The sequence below is a fragment of the Lissotriton helveticus genome, chromosome 8 (assembly GCF_964261635.1).
Source record: "Lissotriton helveticus chromosome 8, aLisHel1.1, whole genome shotgun sequence".
NCBI lineage: Eukaryota > Metazoa > Chordata > Amphibia > Caudata > Salamandridae > Lissotriton > Lissotriton helveticus.
Window position 1 is genome coordinate 830300371 of NC_136069.1, and position 18939 is coordinate 830319309.

The 18939-nt window shown below is 49.1% G+C and overlaps 1 protein-coding gene across 1 annotated transcript in view; it reads right to left on the reverse strand.

Moving 5' to 3' along the window:
• Positions 1-18939, reverse strand: part of MOSPD2 (motile sperm domain containing 2) — a 474812-nt gene that overhangs the window by 432650 nt on the left and 23223 nt on the right. Inside the window, exon 3 of the mRNA XM_078657641.1 lies at positions 9693-9848. Within this exon, the coding sequence (XP_078513767.1) occupies positions 9693-9848 (156 nt within the window). The remainder of the gene's footprint in view (positions 1-9692; positions 9849-18939) is intronic.

The following is an 18939-nucleotide window of genomic DNA, read 5'->3' on the forward strand; positions in this document are numbered from 1 at the left end:
CGCTCAGCTACTCCGAGGAGTGTCCCGGCGCTTGTTTGTCCTGGCGATTGTTTGTTAACAAACAATCATCGACGGGAAGAACTTCAATTATCCTATCCAAACAAATTAAATGTGATAAAAATCACTACGCTGAGGGTTTAGACTAATCGACTCCTCAGGTAAACTCTAACAAATCAGAGGCCCGACCCACGTATCCTACACACTAACTTCACGACTAATTGAAGTAAAACCAAATGCTATGAAAAATTATAAATATATACAGCATAAATCAGTTGTTTCTTCACTGCGAGCCAACATACCGAAGCTCTTGGAAGTACTGTACCTCACTAATGCTGTACTTCCTCGTTAACCTCATTTCTTTATTCAAACAGATGTTTATACGATCCTGGCTGACAGCTTAGACCCGAGAATCGTAGGCAAGCAAGAGAGCCTGTTTGATCCAACAACTTAAAAGTGGATAGAGAAGGCTTGTGACCAGACTGAACTAGACCAAAAGTCACAAACATATTGTTGCAACAACAGAAAGGGGCTGTCCGATCCAATTACAACAAGACAGCCCAACAAATATCCAAAAGCGAGAGAGATCACTCAGACCCTGACTCCGAAACAGGAGGGGAAGACGGCAATACCACCTTGCGCGAGCATTAGACCACCAAAAGAATCTTGAGGAGAAACCTCGGGTCAGGGTGCAAAACAACACGATCTAGGAAGATCCGCAAGAAAGGAGACCGCAGAAAGGAGCCCAGCTTCCCAATCCGACCCCAGCTTCCCAATCCGACCCACTGAGACGATCAAAACTAAGAACACCACCTTTAAGTTGAATAACTTCAAATCCACCGAACCCAAGGGTTCAAAGGAAGCACCCTGAAGGGCCTGTAAAACCAACGGAAGATTCCAGGAAGGAGGCAGGCAAACAGCCCAAGGCTGCTGCAAAAAACAACTCTGCAGTAAAATCAGGAGAACTAATTTCCCGGGACGTTTTAAAGACATTTTAAATATCGACGAGTAGCTTGTAATACAAAATATTTTCATTTGAGAGTAATCATGTAATAGAGGTCTAAGAGTATACAAGTGAAAGCTGTAAGCAGTAAAGAAACCACAGCTCGACTATTGGTTTTCCAATAAGCAACACTACACCAGGAGTGATCACTGTTTCAATGGTTGAAGGAGTTACATTTCCCCTAATATTGAGTCCTGAGGAAGGTGGCTTTAAATAAAATAGATGTACCACAGAAACGCGTCAATGCCATTTTTTACTTTGAATCCAACCACAAGAACTTCGGGGAAGGAATTAACTGCAACACCTACCTGAATTATAACTTGATGTTTTGTGTTGGATCAATGGACACAACAGGCAACTTTTGTAACTATGTAGATAGGGTCTGACATTTTTTATTCTATCATTGTGTGATGTTTATAACCGACTGTTTTTCGCCAGATTTTAACATGATTGTGATAAATTTTTGTTGGGCAACATCATTTACTACGATGTCTTTACCACGCGTGACGTTAACTACGGTTCACTTATCACGCAAACGTCTTTTCAAAGCGGCTGCATTCCACGACCGTCTTTACCACGCAACGTTCTTTCCTTCCAGTCTTCGTTCTTTCGTCCTGCGTGTTCATCATTAAGAAAAAGGAACTATAAAAAAAAGGGGGCTGGGGGGGCAGGGTCTCCCCCCCAAAAAAAACAAGCGTATTGAAAAAAAAAAAGAAAAATGAGAAAAAAAACTATATTAATTGCCTCTGACGATCAAGAACAGAGCCTCCCCAGCGACGTGGCGTGTACGTCATTATAGTAGTCCTATCTCTATTTTTCAAAACGTGTTTTGACGCTCGTTTCCGTGAAGGGCAGCTGGTGAAAGGCGTGGAGAGGTGAGATAAGGATCCAATGTTTATACATAAAAAAATATAATTAAAGCGCATTGTAAATTAAAAAAGAAAGGTAATCTGTAGTATTGGTTTGTTATAAACATCGATATTTTGCTTTGTTCTGCAGTTTGGAAATTATTTTTTTTAGCCCATCAGTATCATTATGTACAGGACAGGACGTAAGAGGTTAAGTAACGTAAATTTTGCGTTAGCGTTGTATTATCATATATTCATTTTTGTTGAATTGTAATTAAGGCTCCCTGTTTTCCGTTTTTACAGATAAATACAGACAGAAAACCATTTATTTTCATATTTGGATTTATTTTTAAATGTGGATAAAAACGGATATTGGGTGCTTTTGAGTGATTCTTAATACACCTTGCCCTGACAGCCACGTCAATAACTGTATGGGTAGATAGGTAAGGGGGTTAAAAAAAGAAAGTAATTTTAGTAAAAAGGCTTAAACAGCAGATTTGCACAAGGCGGATACTGAAATGTGCATATTTTCATACAAGTGCATTGATTTATATTCTGATGGTGTTCATATCACTGAAATCTGGCAGGCATTCAAGCGTGACTGCATATTTATTGGTTAAATAAATGCGGAAATACACCAGTTTCAGCTTTCTTAGTTTCACAAAACCCATAATAAATATGGATAAATACAGATAAAGTTGACAAAAATAAATATGGACGGAAATGTATAAAAAATAAATACCATATAAAAGGGGAGCCCAAATTGTAATGTAATTTTGTATTCGATTAAATTTTGCATGTTGTACATGAATTTTATATCCCACTTATGAGTACAGAAGTGCTTTGTTTCCTAAAAAAGGAGAGGTCAGACCTTTTTGAGATTATTAGGCCTTTTTATGCAGCAAAATAAGCAAGCTTTGAGCGCTGCATCTCCGATTCGGCGATATATTGTTTAGTGGGCTGGTTAGTGTATTATATAACCTGAGTGAATGATATATGAGTGTCGATTTGTTATATTTTACCTCATCCCCAGGGGGAAATTTTGCATTCCCTACTGTTTAGTAGTGCGCTGTTCCCTTTGGCAGGGGGATCGCCTCTCTAGTTGTATACACAAGAGCTGTGGATAGTCAGGGTTTTGATGCTGTGAATAAGGCTGCAGACTGAGACCGGGATTTGTTGAAGAATGGGGTGCCGCGACCCCGACAGGGCCGACTTCCCCTGGATGTAGAACTGGGAGTAAAGGCACGTTTAGGACCAAAAAAGCATCCCATGAGAAATGGACGGGAGCCAACAGCTTCCTGTCCTCTGCGGACTTCTTCACCATTTCCTCCAGGGAAGCGCCAAACAGCTTAGTTCATGAAAAAGGAATCGTCTTCTGGATTGCCTTTTGGGCAGCTTCAGCCTTCCAGTGGCGGAGCCATATCAGGCTACGGGCCTGGATCGCAGTGCCACCAGCTACGGCAGCGGCCCCCAAGGTGTTGATAGATATATCTGACTAAATTCTTGTCTGCTGTTCCAGAATTGCCAAGGTAGGAAGAACATCAGTCCCCTGTTCTAGCAGCTCAGCCAAGGATTGGAAGTCATTCAATAAAGAGTGAACTGCGTACAACAAATACGGGGAAACCCGGATGGTGAAGTTGGCTGCCGCATAGGAACTTTTAGCCACAGCCTCCACTCTTTTGTCGACCGGGTCCGAAGGACGGGTAATCCTTCGCAAAGTTTTGGATTGCGTAGCATTTGGAAAGCTAACACAGAAAAGCATGCTTATCTCTTGCCATTCAGGATCAATAACCCTCTTCACAGAAGAATGCAGTGGTAGGGACTCAGGCTCCTTGAGCTGATACTGCATGAAAAAATCATCAGACAGTTCATCGATCGGGGGACACGGGAATGCCATGTTATCCTTGATGTGATCCACTCCTCGCTCCTGCCTCGAGTGGTCGCTCCCCTGCCTGCTTGCTGCTGAAAGGCGGTATTGTACTGCAAAGCTGATCTTGTCGAAGTGTTACTCATTTATTTAATTAATTTAACAGCGCCAGAACTTAACCGCGTTTCAGTGTTGTTTTCCTATCTATTTTCATAGCGCAAGGATTCTATAGCGTTTGAGCATTTATTTATTCATTTAAACAGCGCCAGGACTCATTAGCATTTTCCACCGCCTGGTCACTGCTTTACCGGATGCTTGCTTGCTTGCTCCAATATTTACCTGTGCATTGTGTAATTGACATCGTGTGTTATCCCCCGGCGCCCTGCTCTGCCCTCCCCTCCATTTTGATTCTGTTGCTGTTGTTCCCTTGAGCCCGCCACGCCTCCCAGCTGAGCCGCCCTCGCCCCTCCCCCCTCCACTATCCATATATGATAGGAGTTCCCGCGCGCAGCGTCCACGCGCAGCGACCGCGCCCAATCCGCGCCGAAGGTGCGCCAAAGGTAAGCCCGTCTACGCCCGTCCGCGCCTGGACCGCGCCCAGCGCCAGACCCCCTGGCCCCCGTCCCTCCCAGCCCCCCCGCATTACCTACGATGCCGCCCCCCTCCTAGCCCTTAATCCCGGTCGCGCTCCCAACTGCGTCCAAGCCGCCCCTGGACAAACTCATTGCCCTTTCTCCTGCTTCTCCTGCAAATTCAGCGGCACCGACAACATCTCCGCTACGACCACACCACAGATTCCCGACCCCAACCACCTACAATGCATCCTTCTCAACACCCGATCGGTCCACAGGCACGCCATTGACCTATGGAATCTACTAGACACCATTTCTCCGGACATCGCCTTCCTCACGGAAACATGGATGAATGCTTCCTCCGCACCAGACATCACCATTGCCATCCCTGAAGACTATAAGATCACTCGCAAAGACCGTACCAGCCACACAGGAGGAGGAATCGCGATCGTCCATAAGAAATCAATCCGCATATCAACCAGTTCTGACGCCAACCTCGCCAACTCCGAACACCTTCACTTCCAGATCCACATCGACCCCAAAACCACACTCAGAGGCACCCTCCTCTACAGACCACCAGGACCCCGCGCAAAATTCAGTGAAGACATCACGGACTTCATCACCCCACACGCGCTCCCCTCCAAAGACTACATCCTTCTGGGAGACCTCAACTTTCACCTCGAAAAGTTCAACGACCGCAACACCGCCACCCTCGTGGACAACCTCGCCAACCTCGGACTTAAACAACTAGTCACCTCCCCCACCCACATCGCAGGTCACACACTCGACCCCATCTTCACATCCAGCAACCATGTCTCCTTCAGCCACACCACGGACCTCCTCTGGACTGACCACAGCTGCGTTCACTTCACCTACAACAAACCAAAACCCAGCATCCACCTCCAACCTACCCTGCAAAGAAACTGGAACAAAATCACCACGGACCAAATCTCCGCATCACTCCTTCAAAACACCCCAGCCCTCTCTTCTAACGCTAACGAAGCCGCCGCCAACCTCACCCTATGGTTATCCAACACCGCTGACACCTTAGCACCACTGAAAAAACGTCAAAACAAACCTGGCAGCAAGAAGGCCTCATGGTTCAACGATGATCTCAAGAAGTCCAAGAAACTCTGCCGCTCCCTTGAAAAGGCCTGGAAAAAAGACCCTACCACCAGCACCAAGGACGCCTTCAAAAACGCCACCCGCACTCACCACCAACTAATCCGAAAAGCCAAGAAAACAGCATTCAAGGATCGACTTGACAACAACGCCCACAACAGCAAGGAACTTTTCAACATCGTCAAGGAATTTTCCAATCCCTCGGCCAACTCCAACGACATCACCCCCTCTCAAACCCTCTGCGACTCCCTAGCCTCATTTTTCCACAACAAGATTGCAGACATCCACAACAGCTTTGACAACCAACCCGGAAACCAACCCACCCTAACATCTGCTGATCATCTCCCCCCCCGTGAACACCCTTAACGACTGGAACCCAATCTCCACTGAGGACACCATCCGCCTGATGAATTCCATCCACTCAGGATCCCCCACAGACCCATGTCCTCACCACATCTTCAACAAAGCAGACTCCGTCATAGCACCGCACCTCCGAGACATCATCAACTGCTCCTTCAACTCCGCCACCTTCCCGGAAGACTGGAAACACGCTGAACTCACCGCCCTTCTGAAAAAACCCACAGCGGACCCCACCGAACTCAAAAATTACCGCCCCATCTCGCTTCTTCCATTCCCGGCCAAAGTCATCGAGAAAGCTGTCAACAATCAGCTCGCCGCCTTCCTCGAAGCCAACAAATCCCTCGACCCCTCACAATCTGGCTTCCGAGCAAAACACAGCACTGAGACCGCCCTCATCGCAGCAACAGACGACATTCGAACTCTACTGGACAATGGAGACACAGTCGCCCTCATCCTCCTTGACCTCTCTGCAGCATTCGACACAGTCTGCCACAGCACCCTTTCACAACGCCTCAATAACATCGGAATCCAAGGAAAAGCACTTGATTGGATCACCTCGTTCCTCACCGGAAGAACCCAGAGAGTCCGCCTTCCACCATTCAAGTCCGAGGCCTCTGAAGTCATCTGCGGCGTACCACAAGGATCCTCACTCAGTCCCACCCTCTTCAACGTATACATGAGCCCCCTCGCGGCCATCGCACGCCAACACAACCTCAACATCATCTCTTACGCGGATGACACTCAACTGATCCTTTCTCTCACCAATGACCCCAGCACCGCCAAAACTAACCTACACGAAGGAATGAAAGAAGTTGCCGAATGGATGAAACAAAGCCGTCTGAAACTGAACTCAGACAAAACAGAAGTCCTCATCCTAGGTACATCCCCCTCTGCATGGGACGACTCCTGGTGGCCGGAAGCCCTCGGAAAAGCACCCATCCCGGCAGACCACGCACGGAACCTAGGCGTCATCCTAGATTCTTCACTCTCAATGAACAGACAAGTCAGCGCCGTATCCTCTTCCTGCTTCAACATTCTCCGCATGCTCAGGAAAACATTTCACTGGATCCCCTCCGAAACAAGGAAAATAGTCACCCACGCTCTGGTCACGAGCCGACTGGACTACGGAAACACCCTCTACGCAGGTACTACCGCAAAACTCCAGAAGAAACTCCAACGAATCCAAAACGCCTCAGCCAGACTCATATTAGACATCCCACGCAACGAACACATCTCTGGTCACCTTAAAGACCTCCACTGGCTACCCGTCAACAAGAGGATCACTTTCCGACTGCTTACCCACGCACACAAATCACTCTACGACATCGGTCCAGAATGCCTCAACTCTCGACTGTCCTTCTACACCCCCTCCCGCCAACTACGTTCTTCCAGCCAAGCCCTCGCCACTGTACCTCGCATCAACAAGACCACCATGGGAGGCAGATCCTTTTCTTACCTGGCTGCTAAAACATGGAACTCACTCCCCGCTTACCTTCGCCTTACCCAGAACCACCTAGCATTCAGAAAGCAACTTAAAACGTGGATATTTGACAAGTAATCCTCCTCCCCTTCCTAAGCGCCTTGAAACCCTCTGGGTATGTAGTGCGCTATATAAATTCTATGACTTGACTTGACTTGACTTGATGTGTTGCAGGACATCACGCAATTCCTGGCCCTGCACATAACAACCCCTGAGGACTTCCTCCTCACTTTCCCCTTTAGTGCCTGGAGGGGAGTCCAGTCTTTGTATCTTAGGGGGAAGAGGGGCCCTGCCCCCTTCACGCTCCTCAAGGGCTGCCGCTACTGCAGCTTGAATCATAGTGTGGATAGACTGCATAGATAGCACCTCAGAGGGCGGCGGGGAGCTGGATCCCGCTACCACAGGGGGATCCGCCCCCTGTTCCATGCTGGTATGGTAGTAGAAGAACAAATAATGAGATGCCTGGATATCAGCAACTGCAGGCTAATAGTGCCCTTTGTCGTAACCGTGAGGAGAATAGACAAGAAACGCATGGTCACCTAGTCTCCAGGCAACACCTGGGACGCCGGGGGGCAGCTATAGCTCAGCCCTGTCCCCCTGGAGGCCAGTAAGGCCTGGGAGGCCTGCTGCGGTATAAGCCCTCCAGTTGCTGCCTTCAAGAAAGGTAGCTCTTCCCCCCCCACCTGCTGAAAAAGCGCCGGGAGAGCAGGGGAACGACCCAGCCTGTGATCAACTGCCACGCGACTCCGACGCAGGGACGCGAGGCCTGAACTGGCCTCGTTAGAAGAGCAGCGCACCAGGTCTATCTGCCGCCTTGTGAATCCCTGCGGTTTCCGGAGTACTGGCAGGAGCAGAGACCAAATGCGAATTCCCCGTCCCGGCTTCCGCTCTGCTGACCATCGCTCTCTAAGTCGCAGGGGGAAGGAAGCACACTTCCAAGCCCGAATGTACGAGCGGCTCGTCCCCTATTAACTCCTGACTCGCTGTAGCAGAGCCTAACTGAAACCCTCCATTAGGAGGAACGGAGGAAAGAAAGGGGAAGACCCCCAAGTACTCAGGTCCGCTACCACAGGGCCTCCACCCAGGGGTCGTGGATCCTGCTAGAGCAGGACCCAGACTTACCTCTTAGCGCACTTGGAGAGTCCAGAGCAGAACGAAAAAAACAGGTAGTGGGATGGGCTGTCTCTCCTCTTACAGAAGGTCTGGGGTGACGAGTGTCGGCCATGTTAGGAAGGGATGGGCGGCATGGGAGGCTAACTTTTCTTTGGAGGGTACTGGTGTGGAGCTAAAGCTCACTTTGAGTCTCATGTGGCGAGGAAGACTTACGAGGAGGTAATGGAACAGACTGTACACAGTGAGCAGAGAAAAGAAAACAAACCAGGTGTCATGAAGTAGGAAGGATGTGGGTTTAAGGCAACTCACTCCTTAAGTACGATTAAATTAAAGCCTGCCACCATTAAAAAGTCAAGGCAGTGTTTAATGCAAAGAAAGTATAGAGAGGAGAAGTGTCAGTACTTGAGAAGAAATGCTGTGGCAATGGCAGCTCGCATTTATGATGAGAAATGTATTTCACTTTATGTTGGGGGGCTACCCCAGATCACTATTTACCACATCCGAGTGCATTTTCTCAGAAGGTTCACGCTCTCACTTTTTATAGGTTTTTCGTGGGACAAACGGGTCTGCTCTCTAAATGCTTAGAAGAGCTTATCCGTGTTTCTAGTCCCATTCGTCTCAGAATTCGGGATCCCACACATTGGAGCCTGGTACTGAAAGGGGGGGGTGGTGGTTAAAAAATAAATCTCACCTCTGTAAGGCCGCCGACCCTCCTCCATCGTCATCTCTTATCGTCTTCTCTTTCGAGTCAGGAAGCGCACACAGGCTCCCCTAAGGCAATCACAACGCTGCGGTTAGCAGCTTTGAGATTGGTCGGAGCCTGTGCATGTTCTCTACCCAGGCTGTGTATTAAAACTCGGTGGAGAACATGCTAAGTGCACAATACGGTTTGGCTGGCCCAAGAAAGCCGGCCCAACAGTCATGCACTTAGGTGCATATATTACACCCCCCCTCCCCCCCTTTGCTGGCTGTGAAGACAACCAAGCCCGCCCCAAAATGTGCTTCAGCATGTAAAAATAAAACGATAACAACATTGTGTTATTTTATTTTTCCTTCTTTGCACAACTGAAAAGCAGTGGGGCGACGCTCCTCCGCCTAAGCGGAGGAGCGGCCAGGCATGGAGAGAGCACAAATTGCCAGGAAAATTTGGTAAGCATGATATCACTGCACGACATCACTAAATGACATACTAGATGCCATGAACAGGCCCTTGGATGCGAACGCACCACCATCTCTCACACACTGTAGATTTCATATTAATTACGTTAACTCGTCATCAGTACCATCAATGCTGAACAGCACCATCTCAAGATGCACTTTAGTTACTTACCACCAACAGCAAACTCCTTTCTCCACTGGAAGCTGTCATCAATCATCTTCAGTGCATCATCCACCACATTATGCCGCCAGAGCAAGAAGCTTTCCACCCAGTAATCATCCTTCTGCAACCTTTCAACATCTCGAGAGTCATACTTGTCGGATTTATCTGTGGAAGAGGAATTCTAGATGAGTAGGACCGTCCAGGCTGTGGAAATGAGACCCAAATAGGTACAACAAAGAATGTGCAATAGACAATCTTAAAATTATAGAAGGGGAAGTTTTAGTAGCTTACTTTAACTTGGAAATGTACTTGTCTTAGAAAGCGTAATTAGATGACTTTAATATCATTAATCAACCGCATAAAAACTGGGCAGGAACGCCCTCTTTAGAGCACTATGGGTATGCTATTTCCAGGCAATGCCCGCTTTCTTTTATGCTTCCCAGTGTATACCCTGTCACCACCTTAAAAACAAATTTTTTCAGAATCTGTACCCCAACACTAAGAACTTTTTGGAAGTAGATTTACGCTTTCTAAACAATGCCTTTTGAGACAGTTGACTCTTATTTGCAATATGCCCTCTTTCAGTGGGTTGTGTAGCATATGGTGTTTAGGGAGATATGTCAAATGTTGTTATAAGTTGCAAATCCCAATGCTCGCTGCTGCAGAGGGTTAAAGAGTTAGCCATCATCTTGCGTCTGCGAGGACTTTTGCTTGATGAGGGGCAAGCGTCACCTCTTAGTAGGAAAAGCAATGCAGTTTCTCCCACAGAAGAAAGGCACTATGACCTTTAAACTACTCTTCTTGCAGTAATCCTCGTCCTACCCCAGCAACATCATGTTCATACTACAGCAAATAAAGGACTGTTGGGTCTGAAAAGCATTTTCTTGGTAAGTTCTCTGATATTAGTAGGCTAAAACAGAGTAGTGGCTACTAATTTGCTAACTGGTATAACTTTCGAATGGAGAACTATCTGCCTATGATCATCCATAGGCAGATAGTAATCCAAGGAAACGTCTGACAGACCCCGAGAAAGTGTTGAGGTCCCTCCTGAGGTCTTAAGTCAGAAATCATTGTAAGTCGAAAGACACCCATTAGGTGACAGAGCCTGGTGCTACAGGCTGGGAGAGGACTGGTTTTGAAGTGGCCATACCTTCTTACATTACATACATTACTTGTGCTGTTTGAGGTATATGGGGAGGCGGGTAGATATTTGCCAGGTTATAGGACACAGTATCACCCTATTGGTCACAGTATGCATTTGACTAGCACAGCAATCCTGTAAGGAAGATAGATGGAGGCAATGAAAGGTCCTCTGTACTTCCCTTGCGGTACCTCTCTAAAGGGACATCTGCAGCAGAGAAGGCACTGAATCCTGCAGGAGTAAATAAAGGGATAGTACCCCTATCCTTACCTCCAAAGAACAGGCTAGATCGAGTCACAGGTGGTGTGACTTCAGAGGGAGGTCTTGGACCTAAAGGAGGTTCCAACGGGTATGAGCATTTAAAACCCGGCCATATCATTATCTCCTTTTGTCATTCACAATACACTAAAGTGCACAGCAACTCACTGCAAAACAAAGTAACTGAAGAAACCCACTAATCAGCACAGAGTACATTTAAACGTAGGTAAAAGTCAAAGTAAGGGTTAGAAAAAATGTTAGCATCACAGTAAGAGTTAGATTATGGTGAATGAGAAGTTAGAAAATGGTTAAATTAGTTGTCAAATTTAGGGAACAGTTAGGGTTTAGAAAAGAAGTACTGGACCTTTGACCAGTGTGAGAATAACTACATGCAAGCACAGGTTCTGGGTTAAGATCTCTGTGCAGCTTTTGAAAGGGTTTTCTTTAATTAAATTAGCATTTGTCTTTATGCGGAACCTCTGGCTCAAGTTGTTGTGAACAACAAAAAGTATGACGTCTTCCCGCCAGGTCGGGGAACACGCCAGGGATGTCCGCTCTCCCCCCTCCTATTCGCCCTGGCCCTGGAACCCCTGGCGGCCTGGGTTCGGCGAGACTCGGTAATACGCGGGCTAAGATGGACATGGGAGGACCGCATCTCGCTACACGCGGATGACATCCTGCTGTTCCTGGGTGATCCAAAAAAGTTGCTGATTGCGGTGTTTGATATCTTTGCAATGTTTGGCAGATTATGTGGCTATTCTATTAACTGGGGCAAATCTCTCATCTATGTTCTGCACGGGAACACATCCGCTGCACCTAAGGACTGTCCTATTCAGGTCACCACAGTTGGCTTCAAATACTTGGGGATCTACGTTACATCAAACTCCCAATTATATTATGAACGGAACCTGCTACCACCACTACAGAGATTGAAGCGCGACGCCACCGCATGGAAGGCGCTGCCTCTGTAATTGCTGGGCAGGGCGGCACTCTTCAAGATGATGTCCCTGCCCGACTTCCTATATGTGCTGCAAAACGGCCCAGACGCAGTGCCTGCACACTATTTTAACGAACTTCAATCTTTACAGAGGGAGCTGTTGTGGGGTGGGAAACCCTGGATATCACTCAAAAAGTTCACCCTCAACGGGTATGATGGGGGATTAGTCTCCCAGACTTTAAAAAATATGTATTTATTTGCAAAGTTTTATATAGCGCTGGCTAGACCCGGAGGTATCAGAGCGCTTTACATGAGGATCAGCAAGTTACAGGATACAGTTATATCAGTTGAATCAGCGAGTTACAGGTTACATAGTTGCAACCATTTGAATCAAAGAATCACACAGGGTGAGGGAGTGAAGGAGACACGAACGGGGAGAGGAGGAAAACCATGTCAGATGACCGGCTGGGTAGGTGACGTCCAAGGGGCCAAACTCCTCTATAGCTGCATAGGACAGCTCCACCGTGTATTGGTCAAGGTTGCTCGGTCTCCGCGGTAGGTACAAACAGATTTGTTATCCGCTTAGGGGGCGTCGTCATTGTTCCATCGAAGGGGGAGAGGATGAGACACATAACGGGGAGACCAGGAAAAACAATGTCAGATGACCGGCTGGGTAGGTGACGGCCAAGGGGCCAAACTCCTCTATAGCTGCAGAGGACAGCTCCACCGGGCATGATCTGCCAAGGTTGCTCAGGCTCCGTGGTAGGTACAAACAGTTTTTGTAATTTACATCAGTTGAATCAGCAAGTTACGGGTTACATAGTTACATCAGTTTGAATCAAAGGATCAAGAGGGAGGAGGAGAGGGAGGGAAAGGAGACCCAGAAGGGGAGACAAGGAAAAGAATGTCAGAAGACCAGCTGTGTAGGTGACGGCCAAATAGGTGTTGGAGAATAGTTACATGAGTTACAAAAGCATAGCATAAACATAGGTCAAGGGGGTAAGTAATTCAACGGGGAGACGAGGAAATACAGTGTCCGACGTCCGGCTGGGTAGGTGACGGCCGAGGGGTGAACCCAAGCCAAACTCCTCTTTAGCTGCATAGGGCAGTTCCACCAGTCATCGGCCAAAGGTTGCTCGGGCACCGCAGTACATACAGAAGGTTCTAGAATCTGCCTAGGGGGGCATCGTTATTAGCGGGCGTCACACCTCCCAGCCATTAATCATGGCACATATCGCCGAATAGACAACCCAGGATACGCCATGGATCGATGGCTCCTACCAGGGGTGAATTATAACAGAGCACTTTATTCCAGGCCACGGCGATTCCCTCTAACGGGGCGGACAAGGCACTCGGTTTGGGTATGGCACGCAGCCACCAAAAGCCTGGGATGGGAACGGAAACTAATGTTAGCAACACCCCTCTGGGACTCCGAGAGACTAGGTGACCTTTGGAAATCAAAAGGATTTGACAAATGGGATCTCATAGGGATCACAAAAATTGGGGATATGTGGGAACAGGGAGACGTAGTGACCTATGCCCTCCTTCAACAGAAGTAGGAGCTAGCCAATACAGAATACTTTCACTATCTCCAAGTCCGTCATGCACTACAGTCACACCTCCCTAGAGGCCCCCCCCCCCCTCCAGAACATACACCTCTTGAAGCCAGGCTATTGGATGGCTATCTACCAGAGAAAGCGAACTCTCTCACATACGAAAAACTAATAAACAACACAGAAGAACCAGTCCAGGGCACTAGAGTAAAGTGGGAAAGGGTTGGCCTCGAACTGGACGATGATGAATGGCAAAAGGCACTGTCCTCCCCAAGGAAGTGGCCATATCGGCCAGGCTACAACTAGTACAACTTAAAATCTTGCATAGGATGTAAATTACAGGACCCTGCTTGATTAATATGGGGAGGGTGGATGAGGGATAATGCAGGAGGCAATGTGGTTCTGAATGAACGTTTATGCATATTATATGGGAGTGTGAACGGATTCAAACTGCAGAGCACTCGAGAAAACCAGGCGCAGAGACCCAACACCGGACAACATGACTGCCCTCAAGCTCGCCACCCGAAAACACCACCAACTGATCCACGCCACCAAGAAAACCGCATTCAAAGAACGACTGGACAACAACGCACACAACAGCAAGGAACTCTTCAACATCGTCAAAGAGCTCTCCAACCCCAACGCCGGAAACAACGAGATCACCCCTTCGCAAGACCTCTGCAACTCCCTCGCCTCCTACTTCCACAACAATATCGCGGACATACACAACAGCTTCAGCACCCAACCGACGCACGCCACGACCGAACCACCGCCGCCCACCACCACCACCCTCCGCGCCTGGACTCCGATCAGCACCGAAGACACCATCCGCACGATGAACTCCATCCACTCCGGATCTCCAACCGACCCCTGCCCTCACCACGTCTTCAACAAGGTCGACGCGGTCATCGCACCCCACCTGCGGGACATCATCACCACCTCCTTCGACACCGCCACTTTCCCGGAGAGCTGGAAGCACGCCGAACTCAGCACTCTACTCAAGAAACCATCAGCCGACCCCACCGACCTCAAGAACTACCGACCCATCTCGCTGCTCCCGTTCCCGGCAAAAGTCATCGAGAAGACTGTCAACAAGCAACTGGCCGCCTTCCTCGAGACGAACGGCTCCCTCGACCTCTCGCAGTCCGGCTTCCGGGCCAACCACAGCACCGAGACCGCCCTGATCGCAGCTACCGATGACATCCGAGCCCTGCTCGACAACGGAGAAACAGCGGCCCTCATCCTCCTGGACCTCTCCGCGGCCTTCGACACTGTCTGCCACTGTACCCTAGTGCAGCGCCTCAGCAACGTCGGAATCCAGGAGAAGGCACTGGAATGGATCATCTCCTTCCTCGCCGGAAGGACACAGAGTCCGCCTCCCCCCGTTCAGATCGGAGGCCACCAAAGTCATCTGCGGCGTCCCTCAAGTCTCCTCGCTCAGCCCAACACTCTTCAACGTCTACATGAGCCCCCTCGCAGCCATCGCACGCCAGCACAACCTCAACATCATCTCCTACGCCGACGACACCCAGCTGATCCTCTCCAACGACCCCACCACCGCCAGAGCCAACCTGCACGAAGGGATGACTGAAGTAGCCAAATGGATGTCGAACAGCCGCCTGAAGCTGAACTCGGACAAGACGGAAGTCCTCATCCTGGGATCATCACCCTCCGCCTGGGACGACTCCTGGTGGCCCCCCGCCCTGGGCAGCGCACCCAAACCCACAGACCACGCACGCAACCTGGGCTTCATCCTGGACTCCTCCCTCTCCATGACCAGACAAGTCAACGCCGTCTCCTCGTCGTGCTTCAACATCCTGCGCATGCTACGTAAGATCTTCCGGTGGATCCCCACCGAGACCAGGAAGACGGTCACCCAGGCCCTCGTCACCAGCCGTCTGGACTACGGCAACTCCCTCTACGCCGGAACCACCGCCAAACTCCAGAAGAGACTCCAGCGGATCCAGAACACCTCAGCACGACTCATCCTGGACCTCCCCCGTCGCAGCCACATCTCCGGACACCTGAGAGACCTACACTGGCTCCCGATCAACAAGAGAATCACCTTCCGGCTCCTCACCCACGCACACAAAGCCCTACACAACCAAGGCCCAGGATACCTCAACAGCCGCCTCAACTTCTACGCTCCCAAACGCCAGCTTTGATCGACCAGCCACGCCCTTGCCGCCGTCCCCCGCATCCGAAGAACCACCACAGGAGGAAGGTCCTTCTCCTACCTGGCCGCCAAGACTTGGAACTCCCTTCCGACCCACCTCCGCAAGACCCTGGACCACCTCGCCTTCAGGAAGCAGCTCAAGACCTGGCTGTTCGAGCAGTAGCAGACCACCTTCCCCCAGCGCCTTGAGACCCTCCGGGTGAGTAGTGCGCTATATAAATGCCTGATTGATTGATTGATTGAAACATACTGGCGCCAAATACATGCAGTACTCAGTGAGGTGTTTGGGCTTGATGTCCGTCTTGAGGCGAAGAGGTGCCTGTTAAATGTGTGGGAACCGACAGACTTGAGCAAAATGGGTAAAATCTGGGTAACGCTGGGCCTAATGGTGGCAAAGAGGAACATAGCTCAGCTGTGGGGGGCTAATACCCTCCCAACTATAACGGAATGGATGAAAAACATGGACTGTGTATGTTTAGAGAAAAGACAGTATATATTGCTAGAGGTTGCCCTAAGAAGTGGTCACTAATATGGGGGAGGGATGGAACACGTACCGTGGGGAGATTTGTAGTCCACCACGAAGCGCAACCTTGGATGACTTGTCCTCGCCATAAGAAATGTATTCCCAGATGTGCCTTCGGCTTATCCTTATTGTAGCCACAACTATCAAAATGTCACCAAACTTACTCCTCATGTCTGTACACATACATACGACATCTGTTTTAGTGCGGATTCCTTGATTGTTTAATAAAAAGAAAGGTTTTAAAAAAAATGAAAAACTCAAATTAACATTTGCAAGATGAACAATGGCCTGTAGACAACAGAAATGACTGGCTGGAAGAGGTTGAACCAATTTTTGGGCTGTAAAGCGCAGCCATCCTAACCGGAGGAAAGATGGCAGTCTACATGGACCAGAGTGTAAATGATCCCTTTCAACAACTTCACCAAGTGTGGTTACGAGGGCTAGAAGCCGCTCTACTTAAGGTGCCATCATAGCTCTACCCAGCTGTCAGATAATTCCAATATATGGAAAAGGTAAACCAGTCTACACCAGTCAGAAACAAGGTTCTGAATAGGCTGGTACAGATTCATGTTATTTATCCATCAGACTAATCAAATCAAACACTGGCTAATTTAGCAAGTGTTTGATCACCCACTGGTCTAGTACAGACAAAAATTTAAGTTGAACCGTCGGTTATGGTCAGGGGCCAACGTCAGAGAAAGCATTACATTTAGAATCAAAATTTGTGTTAATGTAGAGTTAGGCTTCAGTATTGCTTTTATTAGACTTTTTTATATTATGCATCCTTGCATATCAATGAAAAATCAAGCAACATTTTTTTTTTTTAAACGGCAACTTCACTGTAAAGTTTAGCAAAATCTGACTTTTTACACTGAAACACTTCGCTATAAAGCCGACCACAGACAGGCCCGGACTGGCTGTTGCGGGCAATCCCCCGGTGCGCCGGAAGGGTGGGGGCCGGTTTTGAGCCCTGGAAAATCGGCCCTGTAACAAAAATGGCCGAAAAACGGCCCCACCGGGGAGCTCAGTCGCACCCCAAGGGGCTGGCCAAGCACTTTGCCAGGGCCGGTTTTGGTTCTCAGTCCGGCACTGGCCACAGACATGAAAATTTGGTTTAATATACAGAGATGAAATGACATGTATGTTAATGGCTCACAGGCCTAGAACGCACCACTCGAGAAGGCAAATTATGCTCAAAGAAGTGGCCTTGGACACAAACCAGTATATCGATATCAACATTACTTTATATATTTTTTTACCTCTTTACATTTTGTTTTAGAATGCCTGTAAAATCCTAAAAATGATATGGGCTATTAGACTTGGCATCTTTTGGCGGGTTTCCCCCGAGTTTTTGCTTTGTACCCTCCTGGTTTTGACTCAGTTTTTTCTGGTATAACGTTTCTGCACACTTTTCGCAATGCTGATCAGTGGTAAAGCACCGGTGCTCCTGTGGTACATTGTGTTATGATTGGATGTGCGACTCACTTGTCAGTCCCCAGTAACGGGCACTGCGAGTGCCGGGGCTTGTGAGTCTACCGCTGTTCGTGGGCCTGCAGCATGGATTGTGCCACCCACGTACATAGCCCGAAAAAGGTATAAGTGAATGAAGTTTGGTATGCCTGAACTCAGCGTCTAAAGACGCAGCCTTTAGCAAGGGTGCCCTTTTCATTCTGAGTTCATAAAGGCCCCTTTTAGAAAGTGGGTATTATTTTGCTCTGTCTCCGGTGTGCCTCTGCTGGAATGTGGATTGCCTGTCTGGTTTTTGGGACGACAGATGGCTCAGGGAACGGGGTGGCTCCTGACAGTCTAGGTAGGTCAGGGAAGGGATCAACAGACCTGGGTTACGAAGGGGGAAGAGGGAGGGAATCTCCTTACACATCAGAGGGCCATCTCCACCTCCTGTCAGGAATTCACGCCAGAGACAGTCCAACTGGTTCTGCCGTGCCACAGATACCCTCTGCCTGAAAGATCAAAGGTTTTTTTTATACAAATGCTGGGTCCCAGACCCCTTAACATTAGAACTCATCTGGAACAAGAAGACTGCCAAGAAGAAGAGCCGGAGAAGCTGCGAAAGGAACGACTGCTTTGCTGGGTGCTTTGCTAAGCTGACCTGCAGTGGCTGCTTGTGTCTTGGGCAGTGAAAGGCCTGGACTGGACTTTCTGCAACCGAATTGGTGAGACTCTCCAAGGGCTGGAGGAAGAGATTTCCCCCTGTTCACAAAGTCACAGGAACAGCAAAGACTTCAGGTTCTTCGACCCGCAGCACTGAGGACTGTGTGTTTTGTGCTGCAACCCTATGAACGCCCCTCGACTTCTACGACGACCCTGCCGAACCTGTGTCCTGAAGGCACTGCAGAGGGTCGGGCCGCACCGCAACCCTGGTCTCACCGACAACACCTGCGAACGCCATTACCGAGCCGCTGCTCGCAGCGCGACCTGTGGGCGTCGCACTCCACACCGGCTTGCTTCACGCCGAAGCTTTGGCTCCACAGAAGGCACCATCGACACGCCGCACAGTGACCCTGGTATCACCAACTACGCCTGCTGACACCATCACCGAGCAGCTGCTCGCACCCAGACTGGTGGGCACCGCACTTCGCATCGCCTTGCTTCACGCCGAAGCTTTGGCACAGCAGAGGGCACCGCCACAACACGACCCTGGTCTCAC